Source organism: Trachurus japonicus, chromosome 21 (genome assembly GCF_045865225.1).
Source record: "Trachurus japonicus isolate A0001 chromosome 21, Traja_1.0".
Taxonomy (NCBI): Eukaryota; Metazoa; Chordata; class Actinopteri; order Carangiformes; family Carangidae; genus Trachurus; species Trachurus japonicus.
This window is the reverse complement of record NC_140927.1, coordinates 33,172,226-33,191,593: the sequence shown is the minus strand read 5'-3', so window position 1 is coordinate 33,191,593 and position 19,368 is coordinate 33,172,226. Positions and strand designations below refer to the sequence as shown.

The window sequence follows — 19,368 nt, the reverse complement described above, 5'->3', positions numbered from 1 at the left end:
CTTTGGTTTCAGAGAAGAAGTGATGAACAAGTTCCACCAAGCTCAACTTTTCCTCTTTCAGCACATTCAGCTCTCTGAAGGTGAAGGGAAATGTGAAGTGTATGTCCTGGTTGGTTTTGTCTTCAGCCCAGTCCAGAGTGAACTTCTGTGTTAAGACTGTTTTCCCAATGCCTGCCACTCCCTTTGTCATCACTGTTCTGATTGGTCGGTCTCTTCCTGGTGGGGCTTTAAAGATGTCTTCTTGTCTGATGGTTGTTTCTGGTCTGTCTGGTTTCCTGGACGCTGTTTCAATCTGTCTGACCTCATGTTCATCATTGACCCCTCCAGCCCCTCCCTCTGTGATGTAGAGCTCTGTGTAGATCTGCTTCAGAAGAGTTTGGTGTCCTGCTTTAGAGATCCCCTCAAACACACACTGGAACTTCTCCTTCAGGGCAGATTTGAGTTTACGTCCACAAACTGAAACAGGAGCAAAATATTCTGAATGAAAACACAAGATATAAGATCAATAAGAAAATATAACATTTTAATTCCTCTAAATAACAACTATGAACATGTTTCCTCCATGTGTTGATGTCAGTGAACGTCTCATTTGTGGTATGAATGAATAATGGTTGCTGTACACGCTTTGGGTATTGGGTAACAATAGAAAAGCGCTATATAAATGTCATCCATTATTATTATTATTATTATTCATTATGTTGAATCTTTAGAGAAATCCTCTTACTGCTCTGCAGACGCTCAGCCAGCTCCTCCTGCTTCATCCTCCTCAGGAAGTTCACTGTGATCTTCACTAATGCCTCTCTGCTGCTCCTCCTCTGCTCTTCATCCTCACCGTCCAACACCTCCTCATCCTCCCTCTGACTCCCTGAGCATTCTGGGTAATCTGGACTCAGAGCCTTGTGGATCTTCTTCAGCTCGTTCTTGACAAAAGTGACCATGTTCTCCTCCAGCAGCTGGAACAGAAACTCTATGAGTGACAGCATCAAACTAAAACCATGGAGCCAAACATCAGATCCATGTTGGACAGACTGACAATCCACTGGTGTCAAAGTGCAGCATGGAGATGATGGTGAACACAACAGATGTAACAGCAGCTGTTGGACATGTCCTCACCATAAATATGGAGTCCAGGTGTGTTTGATGCTGCTGGGCAGACTGACCACTGGGAACCTCTGAGCTCTCCTGGTCCACTCTGTGGAGGAATCAGTGTCAAGTCAACATCAGGACAGAGAGATAATACAAGATGGACTTTATATGTCCCCTGAGGACGTTCACAACAGACAGAGACACTTTGGTTTCAGACCTGGTCCAACAACACGTCGTACAAACTGGTTCTTTTCTACAATAACCTGAGTCTGACTGTCAGTTACAGCTTACATCTGATCAGCTGATCCACATCCTCCTTTAAAGTTAATGAGCCGTCCATTTGACCAGTTGCTCTTTAAAGACAGACAGCTGGGTTCAGGAGAGTCTGGTCTCTGCTGCTGGATCCTGAAACAACAACACAACTCATGTTTGACAGTTTTAGGTTTTCAAAAGAATTCTCATCAAAGTTATTTTAAGGGTTACAAATGTGAATGACTTCCTTTTCCTACATTTTGTAACAATGGGCCTCATTCACCAATATCTCTTTAAGTTCATTCATCTTCTATACAGCTCATCCTCACTAGGGTGGAGGGTGAGCTGGAGCCTTTCTCAGCTGACTTTGGGCAGGAGGCGGGGTTCACCCTGGACAGGTCACCAGTCTATCACAGGGCCAACATATACACACACACATTCACACCTATGGGCAATTTAGAGTCACCAGTTAACCTGCATGTCTTTGGTCTGTGGGAGGAAGCTGGAGAGAACCCACACATGCACGGGGAGAACATGCAAACTCTACGTCAGATTCATGAACGTGTTCTTAAATCAAGAATGCCAGAGAAGGTGAGTTGACGACTGCTGCAGGAAGTGAACAAAAAGCAGCTGTTATATTTAGTAGCGTCAGCAGTGGATGTAATAACAGAATTATAGCTGCTGCGCAGCGATGGGTCGGGTCCGGGCTACTTTTGGGCAAATTTAGGCAATTCTGAGCAACAAACAGGAGAATAGGAAGACAAGACAGTTGACCTTATAATGTTCAATTTGCATCAGTTGAGGATTGAACCCACAACCTCGGGAACCAAAGACTGTTGTCTATCGCACTGAGCTAATTGACAAGTGGCATACAACAGTGGCTTCACAAATTGAGTAAGCCATTCACTGTCGTGTAGGCAGATTTGAAACCACAGTAAAAAGAAAAATCAGTTTTTGAGGTAAAATAATGATATGTATTTGTCAAACATCTACTATGAATCTAAGATGTTAGGAGCCTTTGCACATGGTCCAGTCCAAGCTATTTGGATTTTTAAACTTAGAGGCTTTCTGTGACGCGACAATTAGGACAATTGTCTTGTATTTCATGTTGAGGACATCTGACATATCGATCTGTCATCATCATCATCATCACCCTTGCTGGGTCTCGAACTCACAACCTCTGACACCAAGAACCAGCTCCTAACTCGCTGAGCTAATTAGCTGGTAGTGAGACCTGCTGTGTAGCTTCATTTATCCACTCAGGTGAGTCAGTGCCCGGGCAGCTGTTGTGAACGCAGATTTCAAAAATGGTCAAAAAGTCAGAAATTCTGTTATCTAAACAAAAATCTGTTAATACATAAATTGCATCTAGACAGCAAAACAGTTTGAGGACATGTGACATTTTGATCTGTCATCGTTATCATCACCCTTGCTGGGTCTCGAACCCACAGCCTCTGACACCAAGAATCAGCTCCTAACTCGCTGAGCTAATTAGCTGGTAGTGAGACCTGCTGTGTAGCTTCATTTATCCACTCAGGTGAGTCAGTGCCCGGGCAGCTGTTGTGATGAAATGGTCAAAAGTCAGAAATTCAGTCATCTAAACAAAAATCTGATAATACATAAATTGCATCTTGACAGCATGGAAATGTTGGTGATTTGTTTTTAATGATAAGTGTTTTGCTTCATAAGAGAAAATCTGATGTTTGAAAATTCCACACTCACATTGACTGCAGTTGTTCCCATGAGAGCAGAATTCAAAATGTTCTCAAAAATTCAGTTTTTGAGATAAAATTCTATAAAGATCCACTGAGTTGATGTGACACAGTCTCTGTGTGGACAGCGTCCCTGTAGAAAACCACTGGATCAAACAAGCTACACACACAACAACTGGGCCTCGACTTATTTCACCTCACAGCTCCACTATCACAGCAACTTCCATCAGCAGTTTTTTTTATGGCAGCAAATAGTAACATCAAAATGACCCCAACTGGGTGATGTGGGTTAAGGTTAAAAAGCACAAAACATAACATTATCACACATATTTCCTCTAAATAACACATTATCTGCAGAGAAACTCCTTCATTTCACCAATATTTAGTTCTGATAGGCTAGTGCTATTCCCCTCTGAGTCTGGGGTTAGCTGTTATCAACATCGGGGTCTGTAGGTTGACCTACTGACCTCTGACCTGGATGATGTCATCTTGTTGCTACCTCTAATGCTACGGTTCGTTTCTGTGTGTTTCTGACTTGTCAGAACAAAATGAGCAGCTGGATGAAGTTCAGCTTCCACAGGCTTCCTCTCCTCAACCTGGACTCACTAAAGCTCCGGCTAGTTGAGATAAAAATGGACCCGAATGCCGAAGCAGAATGATTATTATCAGAATGAGCCGCGCGGCGCTCAGAGATGACATCATCCAGGTCAGAGGTCAGTAGGTCAACCTACAGACCCCGGATGTTGATAACAGCTAACCCCGGACTCAGAGGGGAATAGCACTAGCCTATCAGAACTAAATATTGGTGAAATGAAGGAGTTTCTCTGCAGATAATGTGTTATTTAGAGGCTGCATTCTGCTGCCCTGTAGACTCCATTATACGGATATACGCGCCTCTCGGCTGGAGCTCATTTCATCACAACGACTTGTAATGACACCAAAGTTATCTGGGGGAGGAAATGATCGGATTTTATGCTAGAAATAAGGTCCAGATTGTAAAAAACGGCAAGAAATGTGTCTCTGGAGGCAGCTCAGGGAAAGGATGGTAACTCTTTCGGGCAAAGTCCCTAATCTGAAAATAGCTGAAGTGATGTGACTGGGCTAAGCCACATTTTCCTGCCAGCTGAGCGAATGATGCAAATAAAATACCGCTTCAATATACCTGGACACGTATTTGGACCCCGAGTCCTTCTTCTGCGTGGCGGCCGTGGTGGTGGTGGTGGTGGCGGCGCTGATGGCGTCCAGAGGCAGCGCCAGGGTGCAGCTCATCTCCGAGCTCAGCTCCTCCTCCAGGTCGTCGTCGAACTGGTCGAAGCTGTCGAAGAACTCGCTGACCTCGGAGTCAGAGTCCTCCACCCGCTCCCTCGGCCCCCCCGGCACCTGGGGGATGTCCAGCTTGGCCAGCAGGCTCTTCTGGTAGCCCACCTCGTCCAGGAAGATGATGGGGCTGGGGCTGGAGCAGTCCGACTCCTCCGATTCGCTGACGGGGACCAAGAATGGAAGAACGGATCAATAAATTGCTGAGAGATTAATTAAATTAAATGAGCAACTGCACTTATTTATAAGGGACTGAGATACTGATGAATGATTTTTAGTGCATTGTGTTATGGAAATGTTTGTAATTTGACTTGTTGGATCAAGTATCTGACATCTATTCAGAGTCTCTGCAGGTTTCACCAGCTCAAATTTAAGACTTTTTAAGACCGTTATGGTTATGGATGAAATTTAAGACCTATCATGACAAATAAAAAACGTACAAAAGAAATGCAGAGTCACAAAATTAGAAATTGATTGCAATATATAAGTTGCGTGTTAGGCTTGTTTGTAGTTGAAAATACATTCAATAAAGCACAATGAAGTGTCGCAGGAGCATTTTATTGAGCATTTGCGGTAGCGAGGGCTCTACCATAACATTTTTCCCAAGGAGCACGCCTAAAGTGAACTATTTGGGGGCACAAAAAGAAATTGGTGAGTGAAATTAAAAATGTTTATGCAACACATTATTTATTTAATTCACTGGCAACCAACAGGCAGATGGCTTTAAGCCTTGAATAATGTTAAGGGTCAAACGTGACCCATTTTTACATTGGAGAACAGTAAAAACACCAACACTTCACCTTTGGCCTGAAATGTGATGACTTCTAATGTGACCCAGAATATAGAATATATAGAATAGAATAACATTATTTAATACCATAATATATTATATTATGGTATTAAATAATGCTTGAATAAATGTGAACTACATCTTTTTATTTAACTAGGCTAGTTAAATCACAGTAGCATACTGATTTGTTGAACTTATAGGCTTGTTACTAACTATGTATTAATTATCATGATAATCAGCCTGATGTAAATAAAACTCAACCTGTCACACAGCTCCATGTTGTCTCTGTGTGGTGTTCAGGGACAGTCAGGACAGTCTGAGGACAGACAGCTCTGAGGTTGAAGTTTATATTAATGCACCGTGACACTGTGGCAGGTCTCTGTACGTCTTCACCAGGGATGTGCACATGACTATAGAAGGGCAGGGGCTCAACATCAGAAAAGGGCAGTAGGCTATGTACAATTTTTTCAGGCCTTAATATCAAAATAAATAAATAAAAATAAATTACAGTTACTATTTAGTCGGTAGAGAAAGCCTGCACGCCTTCAAAAAATCATGTGAGTGCAAGTGCAAAATAGAAGTAGGCTAAGCCTACAGGCTACACACACAAAACCAAGAAATGACTACTGTGACTGCTACTGTGCATGTTTCAGAACAACAGCAATATTTACAACAGCAAAGTCACAATTACCAGTAACTCAATATCTGGAAACAAATTCAAATAGTGAAATCAAGCTGAGTGAGTGATTCGCCCGGGCAGCTGTTGTGAACGCAGATTTCAAAAATGGTCAAAAAGTCAGAAATTCTGTTATCTAAACAAAAATCTGTTAATACATAAATTGCATCTAGACAGCAAAACAGTTTGAGGACATGTGACATTTTGATCTGTCATCGTTATCATCACCCTTGCTGGGTCTCGAACCCACAGCCTCTGACACCAAGAATCAGCTCCTAACTCGCTGAGCTAATTAGCTGGTAGTGAGACCTGCTGTGTAGCTTCATTTATCCACTCAGGTGAGTCAGTGCCCGGGCAGCTGTTGTGATGAAATGGTCAAAAGTCAGAAATTCAGTCATCTAAACAAAAATCTGATAATACATAAATTGCATCTTGACAGCATGGAAATGTTGGTGATTTGTTTTTAATGATAAGTGTTTTGCTTCATAAGAGAAAATCTGATGTTTGAAAATTCCACACTCACATTGACTGCAGTTGTTCCCATGAGAGCAGAATTCAAAATGTTCTCAAAAATTCAGTTTTTGGGATAAAATTCTGATATTTGCTAAACTTCATCAACCATGACTCCAGAATATTCTCATTTTTTTTCAGGAAGTTTGAAAATGTATTTAGCAAGAATTTGATGGTATATGTTTACAGTACCGTTTACAGTCAAATATTTTCATGCACTGTAGGCTCAATTTTTGCTTAATCAAAAATCCGAGAAACAAGTTTTGTGGAGGACAGTCTGGAGATGCTCTCTAGCAAGTTTGGTGTCAATTGAGCAAAAATTGTGGGAGGAGATACATTTGAAAAGTTTTACAGTTATTGAAAAAAACAGAGTGATGGACTTCATAATTTGTAATAAGTTTAAGTGGACAAAAGTTTCAGCAGTATTGAGGCAACATTGTGGTGAAGTTTCAACACTGTAGCATCTACCGTTGGTTTGGTAGGAATTTTTAAAGTTTTTAAATTTAAACGCTTATTGTGCCCCCCTTAGGAGGGGGGGGCACATGTCCTTGGAGTTGAGTGAATCTGGCATGGGACTGAACCTTTGTGCAAAGTTTGGTGAGTTTTCGCCCATGGGAAGTATGACTTCCTTGGAAGAAGAAAGAAAGAAAGAAGAAGAAGATTATAGCTGCTGCGCAGCGATGGGTCGGGTCTGGGCTACTTTTGGGCAAATTTAGGCAATTCTGAGCAACAAACAGGAGAATAGGAAGACAGGACAGTTGTCCTTATAATGTCCAATTTGCATCAGTTGAGGATTGAACCCACAACCTCGGGAACCAAAGACCGTTGTCTATCGCACTGAGCTAATTGACAAATTGCATTCAACAGTGGCTTCACAAATTGAGTAAGCCATTCACTGTCGTGTAGGCAGAAAAAGAAAAATCCGTTTTTGAGGTAAAATAATGATATGTATTTGTCAAACATCTACTATGAGTCTAAGATATTAGGAGCCTTCGCACATGGTCCAGTCCAAGCTATTTGGATTTTTAAATTTAGAAGCTTGCTGTGATGCCACCATTAGGACAATTGTCTTGTGTTTCGTGTTGAGAACATTTGACATTTTGATCTGTCATCATCACCCTGGCTGGGTCTTGAACTCACAACCTCTGACACCAAGAACCAGCGCTTAAGTCAGTGAGCTAATTATCTGGAAGTGAGACATGGTGTGTGTCTTCTCAAATAGACTCAGGGAGTCAGTGTCCGGGCAGCAGTTGTGAACGCAGATTTCTGTTATCTAAACAAAAATCTGTTAATACATAAATTGCATTTAGACAGCAAAATAGCTTGAGGACATCTGCCATTTCGAACTGTCATCATCATCATCTTCACCCTCGCTGGGTCTCGAACTCACAATCTCTGACACCAAGAACCAGCTCCTAACTCGCTGAGCTAATTAGCTTGTAGTGAGACCTGCTGTGTAGCTTCATTTATCCACTCAGGTGAGCCAGTGCCCGGGCAGCTGTTGTGATGAAATGGTCAAAATGTCAATAATTCAGTCATCTAAACAAAAATCTGATAATACATAAATTGCATCTTGACAGCATGGAAATGTTGGTGATTTGTTTTTAATGATAAGTGTTTTGCTTCATAAGAGAAAATATGATGTTTATAAATTCCAGTCTCACATTGACTGCAGTTGTTCCCATGAGAGCAGAATTCAAAATGTTCTAGAAAATTCAGTTTTTGAATTAAAATTCTGATATTTGCCAAACTTCATCAACCATGACTCCAGAATATTCTCATTTTTTTTCAGGAAGTTTGAAAATGTATTTAGCAAGAATTTGATGGTATATGTTTATAGTACTGTTTACAGTCAAACGTTTTCATGCACTGTAGGCTCAATTTTTGCTTAATCAAAAATCCGAGAAACAAGTTTTGTGGAGGACAGTCTGGAGATGCTCTGTAGCAAGTTTGGTGTCAATTGAGCAAAAATTGTGGGAGGAGATACATTTTAAAAGTTTTACAGTTATTGAAAAAAACAGAGTGATGGACTTCATAATTTGTAATAAGTTTAAGTTGACAAAAGTTTCAGCAGTATTGAGGCGACATTGTGGTGAAGTTTCAACACTGTAGTATCTACCGTTGGTTTGGTAGGAATTTTTAAAGTTTTTAAATTTAAACGCTTATTGTGCCCCCCCTGGGAGGGGGGGGCACATGTCCTTGGAGTTGAGTGAATCTGGCATGGGACTGAACCTTTGTGCAAAGTTTGGTGAGTTTTCGCCCATGGGAAGTATGACTTCCTTGGAAGAAGAAGAAAGAAAGAAAGAAGAAGAAGAAGAAGAAGAAGAAGAAGAAGAAGAATTCCTAGGAATACAATAGTGTCCCGGCAGCTGCGCTGCCCGGACCCTAATTATAGCTGCTGCGCAGCGATGGGTCGGGTCCGGGCTACTTTTGGGCAAATTTAGGCAATTCTGAGCAACAAACAGGAGAATAGGAAGACAGGACAGTTGACCTTATAATGTTCAATTTGCATTAGTTGAGGATTGAACCCACAACCTCGGGAACCAAAGACTGTTGTCTATCGCACTGAGCTACTTGACAAGTGGCATTCAACAGTGGCTTCACAAATTGAGTAAGCCATTCACTGTCGTGTAGGCAGATTTGAAACCACAGTAAAAAGAAAAATCCGTTTTTGAGGTAAAATAATGATATGTATTTGTCAAACATCTACTATGAGTCTAAGATGTTAAGAGCTTTCGCACATGGTCCAGTCCAAGCTATTTGGATCATCATCGTCATCATCTCCCTTGCTGGGTCTCGAACTCACAATCTCTGACACCAAGAATCAGCTCTTAACTCGCTGAGCTAATTGGCTGTTAGTGAGACCTGCTGTGTAGCTTCATTTATCCACTCAGGTGAGTCAGTGCCCGGGCAGCTGTTGTCAAGGCAGATTTCAAAAAGTATCTAAACAAAAATCTGTTAATACATAAATTGCATTTAGACAGCAAAACAGCTTGAGGACATGTGACATCTTGATCTGTCATCATCATCCTTGTTGGGTCTCGAACTCACAATCTCTGACACCAAGAACCAGCTCCTAACTCGCTGAGCTAATTAGCTTGTAGTGAGACCTGCTGTGTAGCTTCATTTATCCACTCAGGTGAGCCAGTGCCCGGGCAGCTGTTGTGATGAAATGGTCAAAATGTCAATAATTCAGTCATCTAAACAAAAATCTGATAATACATAAATTGCATCTTGACAGCATGGAAATGTTGGTGATTTGTTTTTAATGATACGTGTTTTGCTTCATAAGAGAAAATCTGATGTTTATAAATTCCACTCTCACATTGACTGCAGTTGTTTCCATGAGAGCAGAATTCAAAATGTTCTCAAAAATTCAGTTTTTGAATTAAAATTCTGATATTTGCTAAACTTCATCAACCATGACTCCAGAATATTCTCATTTTTTTTCAGGAAGTTTGAAAATGTATTTAGCAAGAATTTGATGGTATATGTTTACAGTACTGTTTACAGTCAAACGTTTTCATGCACTGTAGGCTCAATTTTTGCTTAATCAAAAATCCGAGAAACAAGTTTTGTGGAGGACAGTCTGGAGATGCTCTGTAGCAAGTTTGGTGACAATTGAGCAAAAATTGTGGGAGGAGATACATTTTAAAAGTTTTACAGTTATTGAAAAAAACAGAGTGATGGACTTCATAATTTGTAATAAGTTTAAGTGGACAAAAGTTTCAGCAGTATTGAGGCTACATTGGGGTGAAGTTTCAACACTGTAGCATCTACCGTTGGTTTGGTAGGAATTTTTAAAGTTTTTAAATTTAGACGCTTATTGTGCCCCCCCCTAGGAGGGGGGGGCACATGTCCTTGGAGTTGAGTGAATCTGGCATGGGGTTGGATGTTTCTGTGAAGTTTGGTGAGTTTTCACCCATGGGAAGTATGACTTCCTTGGAAGAAGAAGAAAGAAAGAAAGAAGAAGAAGAAGAAGAAGAAGAAGAAGAAGAAGAATTCCTAGGAATACAATAGTGTCCCGGCAGCTTAGCTGCCCGGACCCTAAAAAAAGATGCATGGGATGCTGTCAGTCATTCACTGAACGTGTGTCTGAGTTATAACTCAGTTTTTATGGAGAATCATTGAAATGTGACTCCACAGGAAGAACGTTCAACAGAAACTCAAAACCTTTGAAATGTAGTTTTGTCTCTTACATCTGATCAGCTGATCCACGTCCTCCTTTAAAGTTAACGAGAAAGTCCTTTGAGTCGTTGCTCTTTAAAGACAGACAGCTGGGTTCAGGAGAGTCTGGTCTCTGCTGCTGGATCCTGAAACAACAACACAACTGATAAATGTGCATGTTGGAGAAAAAATGATGAGAAATATCTTCAATCTTTTAATAAACACAACAACTGACTTTTGGAGAGAAAAGTCTTTCTGACTATTTTAAACTCTGACCTTTGACCTGTGGTCCTGCGTTTACGTCCCCCACACAGTTTCTTAGGGGGAGGGGCTCCCTCCTCTCTGTCCTTACACTGATCCATGCTGCTGAGTTCACATCCACATCAGCTCACACACACTTTGTAGCTTCACCTGCAGAGGAAACACACATCATTCATCTGCACAGCAGCTCACATGTCCATCATGTCTCCAGCTGCTCCTCCACTGATTGGCTCTTCTTCTCTGCTTCATATCAGTGTCAGCTGAATGCAGTCACACAGCAGTGAGGAAGAGGAAGCTGCCATCAGCTGCTCTACTTCTACTATCAGTCCACTAGATGGCATCATGAAGCTGCAGTGAAGTGAAGAGCAGCCCAGCAACATGATCCATGGACCACTGTTTCCATCCACTGACACACACAAGGACTGAGATCCACTGAGTTGATGTGACACAGTCTCTGTGTGGACAGCGTCCCTGTAGAAAACCACTGGATCAAACAAGCTACACACACAACAACTGGGCCTCGACTTATTTCACCTCACAGCTCCACTATCACAGCAACTTCCATCAGGAGTTTTTTTTAACCCTCTTTTTTTTATGGCAGCAAATAGTAACATCAAAATGACCCCAACTGGGTGATGTGGGTTAAGGTTAAAAAGCACAAAACATAACATTATCACACATATTTGTGTTATAAAACAAATCAACATTCATTTCCAAAACATTTAACAGCATACATCCAATCTTTCTAAACTAACTTTTCAGAATCAATCTTCATTCAGAAACAGTCTCTCTTTCTGTGGCAGTTGCCCCTCACCCAGTTGCCCCTCGCCCAGATCCTGGCCCATCACTCCAAAGGGTTATTCTGCATTCTGCCCTCACCAGACTGATGTCAAAACAGGCAAAATAGGCCAAAAATGCAATGCACACATCTGCACACAACACACTATAACTAAAATAAAACACCCATAATTCAACCAAATTGCTTCAAATTTATTTTAACCATTAATACACCGTGGTAAAGTGAGCCGCTGTTTGATTTTCGTTGGGCACGCGCTACAGTAAATACGGTAGGCACGGTTCTCGAGCAAAGTGAAGGGCCTGAAAGTTACATAAAACCTACGTACTTTTACTGGAGAAATGTGGAGGAAAATCACTTCCAAGATTAATCAACTTTTTAGTTACATTTCACTGTCGTAAAGGGGAGAAAAATCACCTTTCATCGACATTTTACTGTAGAAATGTGGAGAAAAATTAATTTAAAACGACCCCTATAATAAAAGCCATTCACAGTATGCTGACCTTTGACCTTACCTCACATTAATTCCTTCATATGAGTGTGTCTCATTTTTTTTTTTTTGCATATTGTTCCTGACGTCTCACTCTACCTCTGGTACAATTTTGGTAAAAATTTTACTGTAGAAATGTGGAGAAAAATCACTTTTTAAACGACCCCTACAATAAAAGCCATTCACAGTATGCTGACCTTTGACCTTACGTCACATCAATTCCTTCATAGGTGTGTTCCTCATTTCTTTTGCATACTGTTCCTGGGGTCTTATTCTACTTCTGGTATCAGTATGCAAAAGAAATGAGGAACACACCTATGAAGGAATTGAACTGACGGAAGGTCAAAGGTCAGCATACAGTAAATGGGGTTGAGTCATTATGGGTGGGATTTTTAAGATGATTTTTCTCCACATTTCTACAGTAAAATTTTACCAAATTTGTACCAGAGGTAGAGTGAGATGTCAGGAACAATATGAAAAAAAAAAAAAGAAGAGGAACACACCTATGAAGGAATTGATGTGAGGTAAAGTCAAAGGTCAGCATACTGTAACTGGGTTTTATTATAGGGGTGACTTTTAGGTTATTTTTCTCCAAATTTCTACAGTAAAATGCCACCAAAATGATACCAGAAGTAGAATAAGACCCCAGGAACAATATGCAAAAGAAATGAGGAATACACCTATGAAGGAATTGATGTGAGGTAAGGTCAAAGGTCAGCATACTGTAACTGGGTTTTATTATAGGGGTGACTTTAAGGTAGGGCTGGGCGATATGGCCTAAAATCAATATCACGATATATTGAGCAGTTCGCCTCGATAACGATAAATGGACGATAACTACTCAACCCCCCCCCCCTGAAAAAATAGCATGACTCCCCTGGACCTATTGCTTTTTTTTTTTTTTTTGCTATAGCCTAACTGCTTTACAGAGGTGCCATTTTAAAACTATACACTATTTGAAAATATGTTAAGAAAATACAAATAAAGTATTTTAAGTTGTTAAGAGTTATTGAACAACTGATAAGCACACATTATTACAGCACACATTAGGCTACAGCATTTCTTTTTTGAACAAGCTGCTTTTCCTCCTCAACCAGATGACTACCTCAGCAGCTGCAGCCGATTCAACTTTTGAACGTTTTCGCTACATTTAGTTGTGGCTGCCGCTGCTTCTTAATTAATCGCCGCCAATATTTCATAATGGGGTCGTAGCAGATGCACAGTAATAATCTACCGTCACTTTGTAAACTTCTTCAAGTGCCTCGACCCGCTGGACGGCGCTGATCTGTTTATCAATAAAGAACGTCAACGTGGTTATTTCAGCCCATACATTTAACGCCGTCATGTCCGTTGCTGTCTATAATCTCTTTGTCACTCCCTTCACGCTGGTCTGTTGACAAAATCACGTGACGGTGGCGACCGACGCTGCAAGTTTTTAATCATTTCAATGAGGTGTTTTCTCATTGCTCTAGTGTGTGTGTGTGTCATTAACTCAGGTGAAAAAATAACAACAGTCTCAGTACAGATGAGCGCGCTCGCCGCGCTGCTGCCGGTGTGTCACCGGCTCTGTCCCTTCCTGTTACAGACTGGATGGGGTGGAGTCACGTGACTACACACGCTGAACAGTAGTACGGCTCTTAAAGGGACATGCACATAGCCAACACACAGCCAAAAAAGACAAAAACGACTTTTATTTTGTTTCTTTTTTCTTCTTCTTTTTTTTAAAAAAAACGAATATACCGACATGCGCAAAATGACGTCGGTTATCGTCGTAAATTTCGGTATCGATAAATTTTCGGTTCATCGCCCAGCCCTACTTTAAGGTTATTTTTCTCCACATTTCTACAGTAAATGTTTTACCAAAATTGTACCAGAGGTAGAGTGAGACGTCAGGAACAATATGCAAAAAAAAAAAAAAGAGACACACACATATGAAGGAATTGATGTGAGGTAAGGTCAAAGGTCAGCATACTGTGACTGGCTTTTATTATAGGGGTCGTTTTAAATTAATTTTTCTCCACATTTCTACAGTAAAATGTCGATGAAAGGTGATTTTTCTCCCCTTCACGGCAGTGAAATATAACTAAAAAGTTGATTCATCTTGGAAGTGATTTTCCTCCACATTTCTCCAGTAAAAGCACGTAGGTTTTATGTATCTTTCAGGCCCTTCACTTTGCTCGAGAACCGTGCCTACCGTATTTACTGTAGCGCCCAACGAAAATCAAACAGCGGCTCACTTTACCACGGTATTAATACCATAGTATTGCACAAATCCACTAATCCATCCACTAACTCTGCTTCTGCTCTTATTCCAGCGCTTCTACCGACAACATCCACACAACATGGAGGACACGGTTCTGTCGGTCCAGACTTTACAGTTACAGCTCTGACTCAGCTACAGAAACATTATAATAACACAACAACGACACAACGACAAGTTGAAGGGCAGAGAACTCAGGTAACGACAGGTGTTAACGAGGAAAACATTCAGACTGTTCACCTTACCTTCACACGACGAAATAAACTGCCACACAACCGCGTGGTGAAAGTGAAAGTAAACTTTAAACAGGAAGAGGAGGAGGAGGAGGTGAGTCCGCCGCTTGTCAGAAGAACATGTGTGTGTTTCCCCTGTGTGTGTTAAAAATGTTAATGTAACACATTATTTATTTAAAGGGATATTCCGGCGTAAATTTAACCCATGGTCTACTCTAACACACAGCAGATCTTAATGCTGACGTAAGGTGACACACCTCTTTATTAATAATAATAATAATAATAGTAATAATAATAATAAATAAATAAAACACCTCTGCTGTCAGAGAGAGAGAGAGAGCGTGGTGGACAACTGTGGACTGACTGAATGTGAAAGTAATCCAAAACTATAATCTGTCATCATCACAACATCAGTTCCTTTCACACATTAACAGCTGTGCACTTTGCCTTAATGGTGAGCAGTGGAAGTTGACAGGTGTAAATGTATTAAATCTAAGAACATTGTACAGTCTGCTCTGGTGCTTCAATAAGTTGATGATAACAACGTTCAAATGAGGCGTATAAATTATTTGGAAGGAGCCTGCTCACACATTTAAAACAACCAATAACAGGCTATATATTATATACTGTATGTAGTAGCCGATTGTCAAACAAATAAAAGTGTCAAATCAAACTTCAAATTATACAAATCAAAGGGCCACTGTACTCGGATGAGAAAAAACATAATGTCCAAACAAATGTCCAATTTCAACAAAAATCGTGGTTTATTTAACCAAAAGGCGAGCAAACAAAGAACAAAGAAAATTCCTGTGCCTCTCCCGCTCCAGTAAAAAACCATTTGCCCACCCAGGTGCATGCTGGTCCCTTACCGACAGCCTACCTATATAATTTCAGGTGCCCTCCTACCGTGTCCAGATGAAACAAAACACAAATAATAAACAAGAAACACCTAAACCAAACAGATAATAAACTAGAATACTAATAGAAATTTAATCATAATGAAATCAAATAAATTGATTGAGAACAAAACAAAATACTCACTAAACAAAATACTAAACTAAACAGCACTAAATACTAACAATAAAAAATAGCTCCAACACTGTATATATAAAGATGTGCTGCTCTTTTTGCTCCATTGCTTGTTATGAGAAGCCAGTGATGTAGTCGGCTACTAGTGCTCATATCTGTAACAGATGGAGACCAGAGATGGACAGAGTACTCCACCCCAGTACTTGAGTAAGAGTACAAATACTACTGGTCAAAATTTACTCCGTTACAAGTAAAAGTAGCTCAGTCCACATGTTACTGCAGTAAGAGTAAAAAAGTACTTGCTTTTAAAGGTACTTAAGTATCCAAAAGTACATGCTTTTAAATGTACTTTAAGTAAAAGTAAGAGTAAGAGTAAATGTCTTATTTTTCACATCAATGAAATACTATCATTTTTTCTAAATTAATTTAAGGACCTTTTGGGAATGTATTCAAGTAAGAGTAATAAGTACCAAAGAAATCTAATACTCAAGTAAAGTACAAATCCTCTAGATATGTACTTAAGTACAGTACTCAAGTAAATTTGTTTAATGGTTAAAAAGAGATTAAACAAAATGAATCATATTTCATGGTTAAAAGTAAAACAAAAAGTATTGTAATTCACAGAAAACAGCTAAAATCATCACATTTCATGGCAGAAAAAAAAAGCTAAAATTATTTATGGTTTTAAAATGTGTAAAAATAAATATTCCATTTGATAGGCTATAGAACTAAAACCAAATGTTTTCCTTTAGTCACTATTGTGTTACAGTACTAGTGTGTTTAATTGTGTGATTATGTGATTTGAGTATGGCCATAAAGAGAAGAGCGTTATGACTATGACAGTCCTGTCTCTGTTCCCCAAAGACTTTCAAACAACATTAATTAAAACTCTTTTTTGTTATTATTATTTCTCTCATGTGGACATTTCCCATATGTGATAGAGAACAATTTGATTTGTCATTTGTGAAGAACAAAAAGAAAGAAACTGTGGAACATGAAGTCAGTTATTGTGCTGAATTTTCATTTTATCTTTATTTTTCATAAAGCATATGTTAACTAACTAGTAGCTTGTGACTTTGTTTCCTCATTGTGCTTATCACTCACCTAACCCTCCTATTACGAGCCCAGTCTTTCCTGGTCAATATAGCTTCATATCCTGTGACACTCTGAATGAAATACTGAGGGGAACTTCATTGTGTTGAGCCATTTTTGATAATAACATTTTATATATCCCATATTCCTTTAGTGTTGTTTTTGGTGTTATTAAATATTGTCCTATAGTTTTCTTTTCTACAGAGCTTTATAGTATTGGTTCACTTATTCTGATACTTACATGTATTTTCTGCCTCTTTAGTTCTTTGTTTAATAAATTCTCTGTAGAGTGTATTTGTCTTTTGACAGGCGTTTCCTAATCCCTTCATGATCCATGGTCCATCTATATAGGCTACTTTAGTTTGATGCTTTGTTGTTTCACTGGACAGTTTTTGTTTAATAATGATGTGAATATTCTTAAAATGTTCCATATACAATGTCAATATCGTTTTCATTATAAACTGTTTACAAGTCATTCCTAAACACATTGATGCTTTCCTCTGTCCTCACTCTGCTGTAATGTGTTTGATTTATTTATCTGGCTGCTTTGTACTTGCTACTGTAACAGAGAGGAGTTAGTAATTCCACTAACTGTAATTCTGTTATTATGGAAGCTGCACTACACTTAGTTTATTATTATTATCTATCTGCCTGTTACAATATGAAGTCATTCACTTCTTTATTTATTTTTTATTTATTTATTATGATCTATGAGTTAGAAGGAATCTGGAATCTGAGCAGAGAAATTATGACGTCTGTGTTGTCTGTCAAATGTCTTGTCAGATTTTTTTCTGTGGTTTGTTCATTATTAGGGAGCCTTGTTGTTTGTTTTTGTTGTGTCATGTATAAATGTGTGTTTTTCATGTGTATATGTGAATGTATGTTTCTTATGTGTTGATGTGAATGTTTATGTGTATGTTGTGTGTATGTCGGACCCCAGGAAGAATAGCCGATGCTGTGGCAGGTGCTAATGGGGATCCTAATAAAGAAAAGAAAAAGAAAAGAAAAGAAAAAGCTCTTATTTTGAAACGCCACACTAACGAGCCCCTGCAGACTTCGCGGGTTGACCCGTTTCTAGGCAACAGTCTGCTGTCGGAGTGTCGTGGTAGGTTGACTTGTACTGAGCTCCGTTAATATAGCTTTCTATTTGAGGGTTAAAGGTGACTTTATTGATCATACATGTGAAGATCTGCTCCAGACAACAACTGCTGATGTTCTGTGATGATGCTGAGTGAGAGACATGACAAGTTCATTGATACGGAAAAGCTTTTCACTCACTTTGATAGCTTCATGTTAGCTTGTGGCTAATCCTAGCAGCGCGACTGTTGAACAGGCAGAGAGTGTTGTGAAGTTTATTTTGTTCCAGTTAAAGTGTGTGTGTGTGTGTGTGTGTGTGTTATCCTGAGCTGTGACTGTGAAGCCTGATGCAGAGATTATTTCTCCTCTTTTCATTACCAGATGTAAATAAAGTCTGATGGGAGTCTGACTGTGACGGTCCTTGTCCTCTGTGAAACTACACGACGACGCATGAGAAAGCACTGAACCGCTACGCTGCCATCAACTATAACAACTGGTAGGTGCTCACTGAGCTCAGAGATTCATAGTCCACTCACTGGCTTGTTTTCTGTGTCATTGGTGAATATGTGGTCCGTTAAAGGGATAGTTCACCCAAAATTCAAATTTCACTCATTATCTACTCCCCCTCATGTCGACTAAGGGCTGGGAGAAGTTTCAGAGTCCTCCGTGCCCTCTCTGAGTTACAGCGGGGCTCCGTGCAGCAGTATTTGTCCATATAATGGTTATGAATGGACACCACTTTTCTTCGTCCAAAAGGACACCAAAAAACATCCAAATACCTCCACACTGCTCGCCTGTAATGTCCCTCTTGTATTGAAGCCCCGACATGAGAAATTGTTCCGAAAAAAAAAATTAAATAAGTATATGTTTTAAGCTTATTTCTAGTGGAAGTTCCCAGCACTGCTCTTCCTGGTCCGTCCAAATCTCGCGTGATTTGCATTGACACCCAGTTCACAGCTCCGCAAATCGTGCGAGATTCCGGCAGAGCAACACCGGGAGCTTCCGCCACAAACAAGCTTAAAATATAGACTTATTTAATTTTTTTCAGAACAATTTCTCAATGGAGGACTCTGAAACTTCTCCCAGCCCTTAGTCGACATGAGGGTGAGTAGATAATGAATGAAATTTGAATTTTGGGTGAACTATGGGCACAGTGGGCTGTGATTCTGCTGGGTCCAGTGGTTTTTGGATATAGGCTCATTGTATTGATAAACTCATCAGTCATTCTGTGCTTACTTGGATTTAGCAGATCAGTGTTTAATAGATAGATTTAGCTTCATTGTTGAAAACCACTTTGCTGTGGAGCCGTGGTTCTGCTGGAGTTCTTCCTGTCTCTGCCAAATCAAAAACGAGAGGTTTAATCAGCAAAACTTCAAACTCTTTTAGAACAAAAAACACATTGATCACATAATTTTGTCTCTAGTCTTTGGTTTAGAATTAAAAACCAGATACATCTACATGAATTTGGTTTCTGGTTTCAAAATAAAATAACAATAACAGGAATGAACAAAAACCAAAAAGGCACCATTTTTAATTGTTTATTAATTTCTTGATTGTGACATCAATGGTGTCATATTATCTTGTAGTTTTAAAATAAATCACATACTTGTGTTTTTAAAT

General features: G+C 39.7%; 2 protein-coding genes across 2 annotated transcripts in view; both read right to left on the bottom strand.

Moving 5' to 3' along the window:
- LOC146965596 (protein NLRC3-like) overlaps window positions 1-19,368 on the bottom strand; it is a 104,810-nt gene that overhangs the window by 44,676 nt on the left and 40,766 nt on the right. The gene's annotated exons all lie outside the window — the stretch shown is intronic.
- LOC146965599 (uncharacterized) lies at window positions 687-11,185 on the bottom strand. The gene is made up of 5 exons (XM_085766244.1): window positions 10,787-11,185; window positions 10,543-10,656; window positions 1,378-1,491; window positions 1,114-1,192; window positions 687-953 (listed from the first exon to the last, which is right to left on the bottom strand). Exons 1-5 carry the CDS (start codon window positions 10,870-10,872, stop codon window positions 687-689), a joined length of 660 nt encoding a protein of 219 aa, XP_085622370.1. The 5' UTR covers window positions 10,873-11,185.